Source organism: Centropristis striata, chromosome 4 (genome assembly GCF_030273125.1).
Source record: "Centropristis striata isolate RG_2023a ecotype Rhode Island chromosome 4, C.striata_1.0, whole genome shotgun sequence".
NCBI lineage: Eukaryota > Metazoa > Chordata > Actinopteri > Perciformes > Serranidae > Centropristis > Centropristis striata.
This window is the reverse complement of record NC_081520.1, coordinates 35,330,334-35,348,403: the sequence shown is the minus strand read 5'-3', so window position 1 is coordinate 35,348,403 and position 18,070 is coordinate 35,330,334. Positions and strand designations below refer to the sequence as shown.

Below are 18,070 nucleotides of genomic sequence, written 5' to 3'. Positions count from 1 at the left end.
TATTTGGCAACTGTAGATTTATGGTTGTTTTCTTTTTTGTACAATTTTTATTCAAAAATAATTTCAAAAAATAAATACAATTCCCTATATATTTTTCAGTATTTTGTCATGTTGTCAAAAATATAATTATTGCAAAAATACCCTGAAATATCATATTCTTTTCAGGCTATATCACCCACCCCTATTACTATTATTAGTGTTTGTGGTTGGCCAATAGTTTTTTCTGACAGTTAAACATGTCACTGTTAGTTATATAACTTATATAATGTGAACAAATGTGACAAGTTTTGAGGCAGAAATGTTGCTGCACAACAGGAATGAGCCAGCAGGAACAAGCTTGATGTGGTTTGTGAGTGACATCTGGTGTTGACACATGGTATCTTCATTTACTGGCTCAAATTTAAATCATATTTACACACACTAAAATAAAGCCTTTATATATTTCACACAAATGTACAATAATAAACTGTTGTAAAGAGATAATAACAAAACATGAATGAATTTGAGCAAAACCAAAGTCTGCATCAACAGCGATTTAGTTATATCATGTAGGAAATAAGTTATGTAAGTGATGCAGATATTGTTGAGGCATTGATATAAAATGTATTTCTGCAAATTTTGTAAACACAAACATCTCAGACGGTTCATCTTTGGTCCTGTCATCAGTCGTCTTGATGCTTCTGTAAAAGAAAAACATAATTAGTTTTTTGTTTCATGTCATAATTTAGATGAATCCCACTCTACACTATAAAACCTCGGCATGTATGACTGTGCAGGTTCCATCACTGTACATCCAGCATGAGTCAGGCAGTATTATTATTATTATTATTATTTATATACAGTCTATGGTATTACCAGACAGATAAACCTTCTCATTGCATCTTGTCCTCCAAGCAGATTACATATAATGCTAAAATTGCAAATTATCTGTACATACAATACATAACAATCCTCACCATTAATTGGAATTTGATTCTGTATAGCCCTTTAATGTTGTGTTTGACAGTCTGGTAGGGAAACATTTCCAGTCACAATATCTTATCAAATTGAGCCATCTCTACCACTCAGTTATGCTGAAAAAACATCCTCTAGATGTTGCTGTGGTTTTAAATAGTATAATAGTTTTAAATACTTTTTCAGTTGCCCTCCTTACAAGAAGTTATAACAAAAACTCCAGAGTTAATAAGAAAATCCTCATTGGCAGGCATAATTTTAAAGTATAGTTTCAGGGGTCTTACTGATCGAAATGATGTGACTTTATACAAGTCCAATAAAATAATTTTCTAAAAACATGTTTTTGTGGTTTGTTTGTTCAAACGGTCTCTCATAAAGTTGGAATAAAATATTTTTACCATCTTTCCATGAAATGATTGTGACAATGTGATTCATTTTTGATGAATAATAGATTGTGTATATCTTCTCAAAACGTATTTAAATAATCAATCTCTTCTAAACATATCGCAATGAAGGAACCAAAATTATTCCAACTTTATGGATGACCGTGTATTAAAGGCAGTTAAGCTAAGCCTAAGTAATTACATTTGACTATTTGTTAGACAAAAAATAATTTATTGTTGTTGATATTATACATTTAATTTTTTTACCCCTGAAATATTTTTTCCACACAGTAAAACATGTATAAATATGACTTTTTGTCATAGTCATACATTTTTTTAATGTATGAGAAACACACTCAACCAAACCGTTTTCATGATAAAGGTGGTGATGCTAAGATAATAATAATAATAATAATAATAATAATAATAATAATAAATCTACAGTTTTTATGAACATTCATTGTTGTTATCATTATCATATAAGTATGATTTTTTTTCATTGTAAATATCTGGAAATAACACCAGTCTGTTCTCATGAATGGTTTTGTATTAATGATGAATAATAATTAATACTATTTCCTACAAAAAGTAATGCACTGCAGTTTATAGGTATCCCACTAAATATTAAAAGCCATATAGCTCACATATTCATATAAATCGTCGGGTGTTTTAAAAAAAAAAACAACCCACACATGGACTGTTATTATTGGTCAAAATCAAGTTTTTCCCCCATTGTTTGAGTCGCAGTGAGGACATTAAAGGACATTTACAAATGAATTCTCTCTCTGAATTTTACCCTCATCTGACGGTAGATCCAGTCCAGATAATAGGTGACGTTGCCATAAACTCCTGGCCTGTTCCGCTGAGTGCAGTGTTCCCCCCAGATACTGTCTCCTATGAGCCACCATACTCCATCCTTCAGGGCCACCAAAGGGCCGCCACTGTCAGTCTGAGAAAATTACAAGATACATATAACACTGATAAAAATCCCCCACACTCTAGATAAAGTGCCTAAAAATGATCTCAGTGTGTCTTTTGGTGAAATTCAAACACTTAGCGTTATTCATTCAGCATGTAGGGTCTCTTAAGGCTTTCTAACATCCCTAAATAAAGCATGATATCATGGTCAGCTGCCAAATCTGTGCTCTAACTTTACTTTCGTTGTTGACTCGAATGTATGGGTGGTTTGTTATAAGCCACAAAGTGTCACTGTTTATCTAAAGCTGTTATCATGTACAGAACATAATGCAGGGCTTGTTTGTCTGCGCCTCAAAGCACGTTACATAAGAGCGTGAAAATGCTCTGAATTCTTTAAAGAATGAAAAGGAAGTGCTTAATTTGTGCAAGAAAACATGAATTGTACCAGAAAATATCTTTATAAAGAGCGTTTGTTGCCGCTTTGTGTGAACACTCGTGTCTTTGAGTATATTGTTCTATAGGATCACTTGAGTTTGTATTTATAGAAAAATTTCCAGTGCAAGTAGTGACCCGAGTCCACTTGAGGCCATATTTGTTGTATGAATGGATGACACCGCCCTGAGTAAAAACATGTGCAGTGTTACTGATTTACAGTCCTATAACATGCATCCACTTCAATCAATCAATCAATCTTTATTTGTATATCACTTTTCATACAAAATAAATGTAAATGTAATTTATATATATATATATATATATATATATATATATATATTACATTATACACACTAATAAATAGTAGCAAATAAATAAAAGAGAAGATGTTGTGACACTAAGATGCATGAGCAAAGAAATATTTAAAAATGGTTCAAGTACAAGCCAAATTAAAGAGATAAGTCTTAAGTTTGCTCTTAAAAATATGAACCGTTTCTGACGCCCAGGGAGGCTTTTCCTCAAACGTGGACCACAGTGACAAAACGACACCTCACCCTGGGTTTTAGCACTAACTTTTGGTATTATTAAAAGGCCACTCCCAGAAGACCCTAGGGTCCTCAAGGGTTTGTAAGATAAAAGTAAATCAGATAAATAAGCTGGACTAAGACCATTAAGAGATTTATAAACCAGTAAAAGAATCTTAAAATCGATTCTGAAGCACACAGCCAGCCAATGCAGAGACTTTAAAATAGGTGTAATATGAGCTCTCTTTCTGGTCTTTGTCAACAGACGAGCAGCTGAATTTTGTAATAACTGTATAACAATCTAATTTTTTGTTGTTAGGTAGACCAGAAAGTAGAGCATTATAATAGTAAATTCTACAGGTGATAAAAGCATGCATCAATGTCTCCGTATCAGCTTGAGAGAGAAACGGTCATATTTTGGCAATGTTCTTCAAATGATAAAAGGCAGTTTTGGCAATATTTTTAATGTGGGGCTCAAAGCTAACATCACAATCAATAATAACTCCCAGGTTTTTAACTTGTTGACAAGGGTTAAATTTAGTGTTTGGAGTTTCATAGTTAGTTTCTCTCTCTGTGTTTCAGTACCGATAATTAAAACTTTTTGTCCTGGTTGAGCTGTAAAAAATGATCTGCCATCCATAGTTTTATGTCTAAAATACAGTTGAAAAGGGCGTCTATTGGCCCTGAGTCATCAGGAGACGCTGCAATATAAAGCATTGTGTCATCAGCATAGCTATGGAAATTAATGCCGTGTCGCCTGATGACGTCCCCAAGTGGCAGCATGTAGAGGTTAAAAAGAGTAGGTCCTAAAACTGAACCTTGGGGAACACCACAATTAATTTTAAAACTGAACAGTCACCTATACTTACAAACAAATCTCTGTCATTAGGGTAAGATTTGACCCAGTTAAAACAGCACCAGAGATGTCAAACAAATAATTTAGTCTCTTTAAAAGAATTGAATGATCAACTGTATCAAAGGCTGCAATTAAATCAAGTATCACTAAGATGCTGGGTTTTTTCAAGTCCATATTGCATCTGAGATCATTTACCACCTTAAGGTATTTGTAATGTCCAGGCTTCTGACATTGCCATCCTGTTGTTTTTCGAATATTTTTTTAAAAAATGGCTAAAAATAAGAAATTATCTGGAGCTAGCGCCTAATAAAATGATAACCCTGGGGCAGTACACCAGTGTGGTGGCGGCAGACACACTGTAACTGTCTGGAACATACTATAAAATAAAACAAACTGCACTTTGTGACTTGATTTAAATCCTGTCATTATTAATCTAAAAAAAAGTGTTGATCTAAGCTTTTAACTTCCATTTTTACCCCTCTGTGAAAAAAGACAGAGGTGCGGTTTGTCTTACGTGGCACATGTCGTCTCCAGCCTCCGTCTCTCTGACACACAACATGTCCTGTGAGATCCTGCCGCCGTACGCCATGGAGCTGTAACAGTCTGCAGTCTCTATGAGAGAAACCTGAGCCTCCGTCAGGTGTGCAGAGCCAGAGTCTACCAAAATAACAGGACAGTCACAGGATGCAGGTTGACATTCATTTAAAGCCATTTTAGTATTTTATTCCTGTTTAGTCATAAAACGTAACTGTACTTAACCCTCTGGGGTCTGAGCCTATTTGCCCTTTATATACCACATAATATTTACTATACCCATGTTTGGTATTTGGTATTTTCTCAGCACAACTTCAACATGATCTGACAATTATTTCTTCACTTTAACCGACTTTATTAACACATTGAGCCCAAAAATACACAAAAATAATTAAATCTGAAATAAAAAATATACTATTTATGACAATAAAAACCACAAATATGCTCAATGAACTGTTTAACACCTGAAAAATGAAAACATAGGTTACAAATATTAACATATAAAGGTAAAATTCAAATATAATAAAACTATACATAAAAAATTACCATAAAAACATGTTTATTTATAGGAACAGTGTTAGATAATTAGAGCCCTTTTTTCCATTTTTACTAAATGTCACGCCTGCAATATTTGCCACAAAATGTAGTGAAGTAAAGTTACATAAAATCGAAACACTCAAGTAAAGTACATGTACTTCAAATTTGTACTTAAGTACAGTACTTGAGTAAATGTACTTATTTACATTCCACCACTGATAATTAGTGCATATATTTTTACATTACTGTAGGTATATTTGGATGGTTATGCTTCTATATTTTTACATATTAAGTAAAATTTGAATGCACTAGCTTTATTTGTAACAGAACATTACTAAACTAAACTAAAACTTTACTTTTACTTGAATGAAAGATTTGAGTATTTCTTCTGTGCAGGGTTAAGGTCAGTGAGTGCAGGATGACAGATTTCAGGACTTTGGCTCCATCCAGTGGTAGCAAACACACAGAGTAGTCAGACAGCAGCAAACACTGATGCTTTAATACAGTCATTGGAAAAAATATTAGAGGTACATTTGTTTGGATAAATACAATGATAACAACAAAGAGACATTTCCATGGTTTTCTTGATAATAACCAAAATCATTATCAAGAAAACCATGGAAATATCTAGATATCAGCTCTTAAATTAAACTCTTATAAGCTATTTTTGTTGTTATCATACTATTTGTCCAAACAAATGTACCTTTAGTTGTACCAGCAATTAATGAACAAGAAATTTAAGAATTTGGTCCAATATTTGTATTTAAATGCTTCAAAAGTAAATGTAATCTTGGTCTCAGTTTCTGATATCATGCAACCATAACTTTCTCACCTCCATTTACTGTGTGACCATATCGTGTTATCCAGCCCGTCTGAGCCTCAGTGATGTTTAGACCAACATTTGGGAGGCACACAGGTCCGATATTACGGGAGGCTACAGAAGGAAAAAACATGGTTGTTAAAGTCATTATGTTGGGTCTTACTTCATCCATGCTCTCTGGACACAGCATGCATTTATCAGCTGGTTTCAGTGAGTAACAGATAAACAGTTTATTACGTACACCTAGTTAAATCTAATGCAGTATAATAATAAAAAGAGCTGCAATAAACCCTCCTCTCATGAAGTGTATAATGTTCAGTTTTTGTTGAAATTGTTGTAGAGATTTACCATTATTATTACATATATACAGAGAGGTGTTTCTGTTATTTAGCTGACCATAACTAATATAAAAGGGTTAATAGACACTTTTTCAGTATAACTAGTGACCCAAAATACAGTTTCAACAAAAACTATATGAAATATGATGAAATATGACTATTATGAAAATCATAAGCAAGCAGAACTGTGTTATAAGAATACATTAGTTTTATGTAGTTGTATCTTATAAATGTACTGTATAATAAACTATAAGTGTGTATTTTTGTGACAAAATACAATAACTGACCATTCAATAACAACGCTGTTTTTGTTTTTTTAATTTCTGGTCACAATATGATTTAAGTCTATGTTCAGTAAACTGGAAAAACAGGAAAAATGTGTTAAAATGGGATGAAATTTGCAGAGTGTGACCTATTAATGTTATAAGTGTTGTGTATTGTTGGTGTAAATCTTTCCATAAGCACCTGTGTTGTCCAGAGGTTTAGAGAGCCTCATCAGAGCGATGTCATTCTTGCGGGTGACACTGTTGAAGCCTTCGTGGGCTATGATGCGGCTGACAGAGTAAGAAGGGTTAAACAGAGTGCCTAACGGACCCACTGTCCCAGCATACACAGCCCAGTCTCCAGGACTGGAGAACCTGCAGGGGAGAGGAACATCAGAGAGTGGATTCAAGCTGGATCAGACCAGTGGCAGTTCTAAACAGGGGCCTACAGGGGCCACTGCCCCTGTGAAGAAGCCTTTGGCCCCTGCTGTGGCCCCTGTGTCAAATTAATAATAAAATGATCAATTTATAACAATGAACAATGGAACAATTCTAACATTTTTTTTGTTCAAACAATATCTCATTGTACACAAAAGGAACCCAGAATGTGTACATTGTATCATAGTTTAACTCCATTGAGTCTTATAGGGCTATTTTGTCCATTTTTGAGTCCTTTTCATGTCTTTGCATGTCTTTGTAAGTCATTTTGTGTCTTTTTTGGTCATTTGTGTCTTTTTTGTGTCTTTTTTTGGTAATTTTGTGTCTTTTTTGTCATTTTTATGTCTTCTGTGGGTTTTTTGTTTGGTTATTCTGTCTTCTCATTTTGTGTCTTTTTTGGTCATTTTGTGTCTTTTTCAAGACATTCAAAGATTTTGAATACTTGAATATCATCTTTGCCATTTTTTCATGTGCTAGTGTGCCCCTCTGATTAAACACTGGCCCCTCCTTGGCCCCCACAGTAAAATTGGTCTAGAACCGCCACTGGATCAGACCACAAACTCTTTAGGAAGAGGCCTCACCTGGCCACACAGTGTGCTGCAGTGACGATCCAGTAGGGGGAGATGAGGGCTCCTCCACATCGGTTGGAGCCCCCAACCTGCAGGCTGACGTGCCACGGCCAGGCCCCTGCAGAGGCCAGCTGGCCCCCAGAGGCCCTGCTGGAGTTCACCCCTCTCCCACAATCTGAGGACAAAACTGCTGTTAGAGAGGACAAATTTCACTGCTGCAGGGCTCTCACACTCAGGTTCAAAGGGGCTCACATTTGTGTATAATCACAGTCAGTAAATAAATAAATGCAATGTAAAGAATTGTTATACAGAACTGTGAACTGTTCATGTACAAATGTACAGTAATGTGACATTTGAAAAAAAAACCCTAAAGAACATTACTACCAAAAAATAATAATTTTTATTTATATTTTACATCTATTTTGATAAATGTCAATTCCAAGTCAATATTAAATAACATTTGAAAAATAGTAATATTTGAAAAATATATAAATGGGAATAAATAAAATAAAATAAATACATTTGTCAACAATGTTCAATAAATAAAATTTATTTTTAAAAAGATATTTTTCAAAGGAATACTATTTTCAGGTGAGTGAAAAGTAGTTACTTTAAAAAAAAATAACAAAGCACTTATTTATTTAACCATGATGATTTTTTTAAATAATTATAAAAATATTTATATTCATACATTTTATATTTATATTCACACATTTATATGTATATACATACATACACGCACATGTATGTAACTAATAATGGACTTAGACTTACACGTCCTGCATACTGTTTAACCAAAAACAGAAACAAAATGTTCCAGCATCCGTCTTAGATATTTAAAATATGAAAAACTTTGTGACCCTTAACAAATAGCCACCCATCCCTAACACTTATGTGCTTATGTAAAGAAAACTATAAATTAGATAAACAGTAGTGACATACCAGTACAATGCAAAGTCACCACACTGTTGTTGGGACAGGTTTCTCTGCAGAAAGAGACATTTCAGGTGTTATTAGGTTTGTGCTGATTCAGCAATAACAACTTTACACTGGTTGTTCACCAACCTGAGCACAAGCTGTCGCAGTATGGATGCCTCAGGGTTGAAGTCAGACTTAAACATTAAGAATCCATCATCAGAATCAGTCTGCTGTTGGCCTGATTTAAAATATGTGCCCCTGTCAAACCACATAATGGAAAATATCGCACTTCATTTAAAAACATAAATCCTTTACGTGTCAAAATATAGAGAACCCAGAGTGAAACACAGGAACATTTTACTGTACCTTCTGTATCCAATATGCTGGCAGCTTGCTCTCCCCTGCTGCTCGCTCCAGCTGTCAGAGCAAACCGTCCTCCAGCTTTTACTCGGAGTCGAGTAAATCTGGAGCAGGAAACTGGAGCCGAGCAGCCTCACTGAGCAAACAACAAACACAAATAATGTGAAGTAGGTGACGGAACTCGGGTGACAAACACAGATAAGTGACCAATAAAAACAATGTTCTCTATGGTGTCTTCATGAAAAGTTAATCTGAAAAAAAAACAACCCAGATAACAGCCATTCCTAAAATGAATTAACCAGTACCAGTTTGACAGATATTGCTTTGAATGCAATATTAAAAAACAAAAAACAAAACATGACTTATGAAAATAAAAAGGAGAGATTTCTTATGAAAATAATTTAACACTAGTTCTTTTATTTCCTGGCTTGCACAAAAAAAATATTTTTGGAAAAATATTTGAAACAAAGATATCCATTTCTGCAAATAAAAATACCTAGATGACACTTTTCATATAATTACTATTAACACTATTAACTGTATTCTAACATCCATAGTGGCCTCAAATTTTAATTACATGGAACAATATTCTCTGTGCAATGGTCCATATCAAACTGCTGACTCTGTCTTCAGTGTATATAATGTTTCTAAAGTTTTTATTTTATTTTTGTTTTAATTGTTAATACTTTTTAAATATATATTTCTACTTGTTTATATTGTAAATTATTAATACTTCATGTTTTTTTACTTGTATATTTGCTAATACCTTTCTTATATTTCTGGTTTATACTGCTGTGTACTATTAATAGTTTTTTGCTATCCACTTTGCTGCTGTAACTCTTTTTCCCCGTTGTGAGACTAATAAAGGAAATATTAATCCTTAATCTTTAACAAGATAATACAGATCTTTGATGGACTCCTCTTTAACCCTTTATCAGGCGAAGAACCATATTTGGTAACTTCAGTAGATATCCAAAATAAAAATATTTTGAGAAAAAAGTTGCAAATTTACTAGATTAAAGTGGCAGATCGACAAGAAAAAAAGTTGCGGATTTAAGAGATTTAAAGTGGCAAATCTGCGCGAAAAAAGTCGCAGATTTACGAGATTTAAAGTGGCAAATCAGCGTGGAAAAAAGTCACAGATTTACGAGAAAGTGGGAAAAAAAAATTCTCACAGATACACCACTTTAAATCTCATAAATCTGCGATTTTTTTCACACAAATTTGCCACTTTAAATCTCGTAAATCTGCAACTTTTTTTCTTGTAGATTTGCCACTTTAATCTAGTAAATTTGCAACTTTTTTCTCGATCCCATTTTGATATCCACTGAAGTTAGCAAATATAGTTCTTTGCCTGATAAAGGGTTAATCTAAGATTGAAGACGTTAAAGTGAAACTGATATCAAGTTGTTGATTTTAGCTGTTAAAGATATATAGACTGTGAAGAGACTGCAGGATGTTCAGGTGTGTTTCATCCTGCATCGGGCCCCTGGAGGAGCTTGTTTACCGCAGTTAGCTTCATCCTGGCCTGCAGGACAGTCCACCACGCCGTCACACCACTGGGAGTCCCACACACAGCTGCCGTCACCACACTGTGTCCCGTGCATGCAGGATGACGAGTCTGGGGCGACAACAGAGGAGGTTCAAGCCGCACATTAAGCTGTTACACAGTTATTGGAGTTGACGGTGGCACTCACAGTAATAACCGAGGAGGACTCCAGCCACCAGCAGGAGGAGCAGCAGGCTGATCACAGCAGCCACAGTGAACTTAATACACCTCTGTTTTACACCTGACAGGACAAGGACAGACAGACACACACACACACACACACACACACACACACACACACACACACCACATTAGTTACATCCAGCTGACACACTTTTTAAATATGTTTAATAAATGCACCTTTCAGCCAGTGTGGCCTCATTTTAGATAAGAAAAATACCTGTTCATTTTTAAATCTTTATACTGTTGTTGTAGAACTCTTAAGATTTCTTTCTCTCTCAAATTCCAAACAAAAATCTAAAGTTGACCCCCGTAATTTCAACCTGAAAATGATAATAAAGGGGACACTATCTATCTATCTATCTATCTATCTATCTATCTATCTATCTATCTATATGCAGATATATATATATATGCAGATATATATATATATATATATATATATATATATATATATATATAGAGAGAGAGAGAGAGAGAGAGAGAGAGAGAGAGAGAGAGAGAGAGAGAGAGAGAGAAACAGACCACATCTTTAAAATATTTTATTTTATTAACATTTTTCTGTTTTGTCGCAGGGCCAAATTGTTTTCTTGTTTATTATTATTTTTTATTTTACATTTGGTACATCCACAGTAAGCTCTGAAAAGTAATATAAGATTTTAGCATCTTTTTTTAGGCTCCAAGTAATTCTGTAAATCTGTTTATATACAAAGGTATTCTCCTAACTTTTATTTTATTGATCATTTTAATTATTTTATTTTACTTTTTCTCATATGTTGCTCCTTTGCTCAATCTTGTATAACTTTATTTAATAATGATATTTTTCTTTTAAAGTTCTATCCTTGTTTGTCTGCCATTTTTGTAAAGCACTTTGTTTCTTTTAAAGTTCTATATAAATAAAATGTACCATTATTACTATAAATACACATCGTTACATTATGTTTGTAATTTATACTTCTTTAAAATCATATTCAAAGCGTACATTAAGATCCTGTTTTAGCAGTTTTATTAAAATCTCTTCAGTATGAAACGGGACACCAGCCTACCTTTGTGTTTGGGGATGGAGTTGCTGATCTCAGGTGGAGGTTTCGGGGTCAGATGATGAACATACTGAGGCTTAACATCTGATCGGCTCGGGTGAGGAAGTTTCCTCTCATCATCCTCATTGATGAAACAACAACCAGAGTCCAGGTACTTTCAGGAAAGCAGAAAAATGTATTAAAAAAAAAAGTAAATGCATAAATGGGATTGTCCAACATTTTAAACATTCAAAATCATGCTACATCTCACACTTGACCTGGTATTATTATAGTATAAAAAGGACTGACTCTACTTATACAGTCATGGAAAAAATGATCAGACCATCATTTTTCTTCCATTTCTTGTTCATTTTAATGCCTGGTACAACTACATGTGTACATTTGATTGGACAAATATAATGATAACAAGAGTTTAAGAGCTGATATCTAGCCATTTCCCATGGTTTTCTTGATATTAACAAAATCACTATCAAGAAAACCATGGAAAATGTCTAGATATCAGGTCTTAAAGTGAACTCTTATGAGCCATGTTTCTTGTTTTCATTATATTTGTCCAAACAAATGTACCTTTAGTTGTACCAGGCATTAAAATTAACAATAAAGTGAAGAAAACTAGGCTGGTCTAATATTTTTTTCCATGACTGTATGTACATTTCTATTTTAAGAAGTTCTTCAAACTGTTTGAACAAAATGAAAACTTACCGGATTCTTGGTCATTTTCTATTTTAAATCACGTTCTTACAATTTACTGATGGATGCAGCGGGGAAAAAAATCCTCCAGATCAATGTCTACTCCAAGAGTTGTAGAAGCTATAAAAGATTATTTTATTTAATTAAAATGCTTTTATCACAGCAACTCAGATCTCAAGCATGTCCTCTAACATCAGCCCCGCTCTGCAGCTTCACACCTCAGTGATGAAACAAAGAGTCCGTAAACTGAGTGGCCACGCCTCACACTTCACTGGCATCAGTTTAAAATCTCCCTCCTGAGCACACAACAGGCACAATAAGGACTGTTGCCTAGTCTAAACATCCCACAAGTGTTATCTGCTGAACTGTCAGTGTGCTGAGCAAGCACTTTCACACTGAGCATGCAGTGGAAAGGTACTTCACCACATGAACTGTATACAGACCAACACATTCAGCTTCAATGCTCGAGTCAATTATTGACAGAAAATGCTTATTGAATAAACTTGTAATGACCAATCTGTCAGCTGAGAGACAATTCAAACCAAAACATACGTTTACAGCTGTTTGTTTCATTTATTTAACAGTACAAAAATCATATTAAAGGGCTTTCTGCAGAACAGACGAGTAATACAAAGTAAAATAAACTTGCTGTTAAACAGATTTGTACACATATACATTTTTGAGATATGTTTTACACCATAACATAATATTCACTAATTTAATAGTAAAACAATCAAATAACTGAGCTAACGACCCCTTGCTGGGTAAGGCATGTATCCATAGAGAAGAGCTTTGGGTATTCGCTAGCAAAACTTCATACATTCTTTAGAATGAAAATATTCATATCTCATGGGGTGAAATACAGTCACATATACATGTCAGCCTGTTTCATGGTCTTTTTACATTCCCTCCTTCCTGGTTTTGCAATTCACAGAATACTGCAGGAGAGAAAATGGATTCTGGTGGTTTGTTTTGCATCAAGTTTTGCATGCAATTTGCCAAACTGACTTTAAAGTGCAAAGGTTAGCAGAAATGAATATTTCTGAAGAAATAAATGTTCCTGATCTGTTGGTGCAATAGGGAATTACCTTTTATGGAAGAGAGTGAATACGTTATGGAACCTTTATTCTGAAGCTCATTTGCATAGTATCTGTCCACGTTACTTCTTCAATTATGTGGTGATAATATTCCTTCATCAACAAAACAGAAATATGTTTTGCAGGGTACAATCTATTGCAATACAGAATTTTACAAATTTAAGAGTTGTATTTTATATCAAGAGTCCATTTATAATTTCATTCATTGTCAAATATGAAAATGCACATGGATCAAACTTAGAGATAGAGAATAGGTCTCCTGAAAAGTGACAAAAGAATGACCTTTTATGGAAGAGAGTGAGTAAGTTATGGAGTATATATTCTGAAGCTCAGTTGTATATAGCTATTTTTTCAGTCATGTAATGATATTATACCTTTATCAACAAAACAGCATCATGTTTTGCAGGGTGCCGTCTATTGCAATACAGAATTTTTCAGTTTGACTTCCTAAAGTAGGAGAAAAAGAAAATGTCTATCACACTTGTTTCCATGAATCAGCAACTCAGGTCTACACCCAGGCCTGCCAGCCTGGGAAGAGTCTGCTGAGGTTTTTTGGGTCCATGGATTGTTGGATCAGCAGGTTGACCTGCCCGCCCACGCTGAGCACCGTGCCCTCCTCCACCCCCTTCAGCTTCTCCTGCAGCCGCAGCAGCACCCGCTCCGCCACTTTGTTGAAGCTCTGACTGTCACTGCAGGAGGAAGAGTAGAAGGTGATGACACAGAAACACTGCTACATCCCTATAAGGGCTCTTATTTTGAAATCAAAAGATTAAAAACCCGTCAGACTGCAGCACCTGGATTTACGGTGGTTGTCTATCTCGTCTCCACCGATGGTGGAGCTGAGCGTGGCGTTGAGCTCCTGCTGTTCGTCGTGCTGCAGGTAGAAGGCCTTCAACGGGTTCATGGTCCAGTCAAATAACGGGTCATACAGCAGCACCTGAACGCCACATTAACACATTTAAATGCAATGCTTGACATGAGGTTAAAGAACAGTGTTCAGCTAAGAGGTGAGCTGTCCCCCGTTCTTACCTCGACAATAGTCAGCAGAGCTTCCTGAGAGCTCCTCATCACCTCCATAGTCTTCTCACAACATCTGACCAGAGAAAACATGTCAAGTTCAATTAATTAACTTATTCATCAGTGCTGAACCAAAAGCTGATGCCTGGTTGCCAGTTAGTGTTGAGCCCTGAGACGTCTTGTCAAGTGTGTACTCTGTAGTTAATTTGTAATTATGTTCGTAGATTTGTGGTTAATGGGCTAAAAGATTTGTGAGACATTATCACAAATGTTTAATGTCTCTTAAGTGTTGTATTTTAACATTGTTTCGTGTTGCGTCTAAATACTGTGACTTTACTTTTGCTGTTGTTCTGTGTTGTATTCTGTTTTAAGAGTGTGAAACTTTGTTGTTGCTGTTTGAAAGGCTTGTTTGTTTGTGTTAGATTTATGTTATTTGTTCCTGCCCAGGGACTACAGATGAAATTTAGCTCGTAGCTAATTCTGGTACGGCTGAGAGCCATGCACTGTCCCTGATAAATAAACGAATAAATGAAATGAAATGAGGTGATAACTATAATGGAAAGAAACACCAGAAGAAAACATTCCCAGGCTTGACTTTTAGTCCTGAATATAAATATCTACCTCCTGAAAACCCCCTCCACTCCAGTGATGCCCATCCCGTCCACAATGTCTCTGGACAGTCTGAAGGGGACAGTCTCGGGGGTGGGGAGGATCTTCCCCTGCTCGAAGGCCACACCTGAACACCAACAGCATGAAGTGGAAACAGTGAGCGATGTGTTGGAATGTGACGATCTAGAGTCCATATATATTTTTGTTCATTGCCAAATAAAAAAATGCACTTGTGTCAATCTCTTACAGATGGAGAACAGGTCTCCTGCAAAGTTACACAAGACTTGTCCGTGTCGCTTGCATTACAGCGAGTACAGCTCAGTGCACATTGTTGACACAGCCTCACCTTTTCTGAAGTAAAGAGTGAACTTTCTATGTTTGCATGCATAAACCTCAAGAGAATAATTTTACCTAAATCGATGTGCACCAGTTCAGCCGTCTGCTCGTCCACCAGAATGTTCTGGATGTGTCTGTCACCCAGGCCTACGATGTAGCCAACTGCGGGCACAAAGCAGAAAAGTTGGCTGTTCATTGTTTAAACTAAAAATCGTGTTTCTACAGAGAAAGTCAACTGTCTTCTATGACTGTCTTCTGTCTTCTATGATATCAAATCACCATGATGTGTTATTGGATAACCATTAAAACTGGTTTCACTCCCTCTGGATCCCTGCAAACCGCTGTCAGGATAAATAACCAAATCTATGCTTAAAATAGAGATATTTTTTCATAATGACTTTATTCTAGGTCTCATTTATAATTCACCAAAAAAAATATAATTTGGACAAATGAGAGCCTGTAAAAAGATATTACAAAAACGCCCTGAAACTGCTTGGGGTTCAAGAGGTCAATAACCTTATTATTCGTTTTTCATGTTGCCGTGTCATGATTTAAACCAGTAATAACATAAGGGCAACCTGGTTTCAAGCTGAACATAATAGCTGGAGTGAACAGCCTTAACTGTCTGTACCTATAGAAGAGGTGGCCACGCTGCGAGTGTAAGCCAGCCGTTTCTCCATCCACACCGCGGGGTCCAGGAATCTTTCCATGCAGAAGTACCTGAAGACCGGCCTGAAGCTCTTGCACACCTCGTTGTAGGCCTGCAGCTTCCCATCAAACGCCAGCTTCTGAGCTTCCTACAGTAACAGCAGCGACGAAGGTTAACAAGATGCAATTTTAGTTACTTTTGTCAGACTGAAAGACTGAAACTCAGCAACCCATGATGAGCAAACAGACAACTGTGCTCAATTAGAAACAAATGAATCAGTAATTGTGTATGACTGTGTTGTATCTTTTTCCATTCTATCGCTTTATATGCCAGAGCAGTACCATCATCTTCCTGCGGCAGGCTATGTTGGTTGCGTCCTGAGGTCTGAAACGTTTGTGGGCTCCTTTATTGGCATCCACCAGAAACTCCCCAATAGGCACGGTGCCAGAACACCACTCTAGCACGCCGCTCCGCTGCGAGAACGGCACCACCTGGGATCAAACAGACACAAAGTAGATGATGCAAGTGTGTTTTTCTGTAACTGCTTTGATGCTTGCTTTTAAGAAAATAAAAGAAATTACCAGTCTATGACATAAAGATCAAAAGAAATATGCAACAGAACAACCCAGTCATGATTTATTATTCTCTTTGAGTTAAAGAGCAAGAGGTTTAAATACAAGTTCAAGTGAAATAAAAAGATTAAACACTGTATGTGACCTTGTATCGTCTGATGTTGAGCTTCCTCTTGCGGGTGTCTGTGTTGCGCTGCAGCAGCATAGAGCACATGCTGAAGACCTGCTGCATCACTGCATCCTGCCGCAGGTCGTCCTGACCCTGTCCACACCGAGAGGGCAAAGGTCACCGGAGAACTTATAGTGAACAAAAGCACCCAGGAGCACTGAGGAGCTCATTTTGAGCCCTTTGTTTAATTTTGTGTTCCATAACTGTAACAAGAATTTGTTTTTTTTCTTCAGCCAGTTAAATTTGAGACACCCAGTATGCGTTGAATATCAAATGTGAGATAATTACAATGTACAGTGGATGTACCAGTCTGAAGTTTGATTCATGATTAAATAAAATGGATAAATACTTAACCCTCCTGTTATTTTTTTTATCATGTTATCTTTTATTGTTATTTTTTCAGGAACAGTTATAACCTGGGGCATGTTTAATTATCCAAACGTGTCTCAAAGAAAAAAATCCCAATAAACAATGTTTATATTTCATTAACAACTCCAATACTAGCCATTTCAATCAAAATTTAGTGCAATGGTGTTCTTTACCTCTCACAGATCATGGTTCAATGAGGATAATTCACTAGTTTTTCATAAAAAAAGCATGATAAAACTTTTTTATGTACATTGGAAAGACCTACATACACAATACGCTAGTTTTATATGACGTTGATTTTTAAAAATTTTTACATTACATTTTTATTTTTTCTATTTTTATGAGAAAAAAAAAAAAAAAAATTCCCCCCCAGATTTTTAAACTTTGAGATGGGTCAATTTGAGCGCAACATAAAAGGAGGATTAAAAAAATTCTCTATGTGATAAAAAACAGGGGAAAAATCATATATACTGTATAGAATTAATATAAATATCAACAGCATGTTGATTTAAAAACATTTTTTATTAAAAGGTAAAGATCTGAAAAAACTGTTGTTTCACCATGACTCTCAAATGTGCCTTAGTGGTGAATTATTCACCTTTAAGTGGCTTTAAGTGTTCCTGCAAACACAAGCACTCGCTCATGAAACCCGCACACACTCGCTGTCTCCTGAAGAATGTCCTCACTACAAAAGGCTTTAAAGTATTCCAACAAACGTTATATTTGTCTTGGTACAAAAACAGGATTAATCATTGCTGAACTGAGGTGGAAAAGAACTGAAGTTAAAAGTGAGCCGGTTCTGCGTCAGAGCCGGTCACACTTTCATCACACATGACAGCAGCTTTAGCTTCAAAGAGAGGAGATTTGTTTGGTCCAGAACACACACATACCACACATGTTTGTAACATAAGCTCGACCTCACTTACATCAGGAAATCAAAGGCGAA

At 35.7% G+C, this 18,070-nt stretch overlaps 2 protein-coding genes across 3 annotated transcripts in view; both read right to left on the bottom strand.

The window, feature by feature from the left end:
* Positions 1–74: 74 nt before the first annotated feature.
* LOC131969667 (transmembrane protease serine 2-like) lies at positions 75–10,574 on the bottom strand. Of its 2 annotated transcripts, XM_059330790.1 has the most exons (10): positions 10,355–10,574; positions 8,854–8,983; positions 8,635–8,745; positions 8,512–8,555; positions 7,582–7,744; positions 6,765–6,937; positions 5,974–6,075; positions 4,585–4,727; positions 2,134–2,286; positions 75–680 (listed from the first exon to the last, which is right to left on the bottom strand). In XM_059330790.1, the coding sequence occupies exons 1-10, from the start codon at positions 10,452–10,454 to the stop codon at positions 663–665; spliced, it is 1,137 nt and encodes a 378-aa protein (XP_059186773.1). In that variant the 5' UTR covers positions 10,455–10,574; the 3' UTR covers positions 75–662. The 2 variants fall into 2 exon arrangements, with proteins under 2 accessions (XP_059186773.1, XP_059186772.1); XM_059330789.1 differs by lacking the exon at positions 75–680 and having other exon boundaries at positions 2,104–2,286.
* A 2,262-nt stretch (positions 10,575–12,836) lies between these two features.
* The window catches only part of atm (ATM serine/threonine kinase), a 47,797-nt gene continuing 42,563 nt past the window's right edge, over positions 12,837–18,070 (bottom strand). Inside the window, exons 56-63 of the mRNA XM_059330771.1 lie at positions 16,732–16,848; positions 16,356–16,505; positions 15,997–16,162; positions 15,441–15,527; positions 15,042–15,156; positions 14,433–14,496; positions 14,198–14,340; positions 12,837–14,092 (exon numbers count right to left, since the gene is read on the bottom strand). Of these exons, the coding sequence (XP_059186754.1) occupies positions 13,912–14,092; positions 14,198–14,340; positions 14,433–14,496; positions 15,042–15,156; positions 15,441–15,527; positions 15,997–16,162; positions 16,356–16,505; positions 16,732–16,848 (1,023 nt within the window). The 3' untranslated portion in view covers positions 12,837–13,911. The remainder of the gene's footprint in view (positions 14,093–14,197; positions 14,341–14,432; positions 14,497–15,041; positions 15,157–15,440; positions 15,528–15,996; positions 16,163–16,355; positions 16,506–16,731; positions 16,849–18,070) is intronic.

Bases quoted from the DNA above. Each gene is read 5' to 3' on its own strand.
- LOC131969667 (XM_059330789.1), bottom strand. From the start codon at position 10,454: ATGCACGGGACACAGTGTGGTGACGGCAGCTGTGTGTGGGACTCCCAG. The intron at 8,746-8,853 runs GTACAGTAAAAT...GTGGTTTGACAG, and splicing joins CAGCATATTGGATACAGAAG to GGGCACATATTTTAAATCAG. The intron at 4,728-5,973 runs GTGAGAAAGTTA...TTATTTTGGTAG, and splicing joins TGGTCACACAGTAAATGGAG to ACTCTGGCTCTGCACACCTG.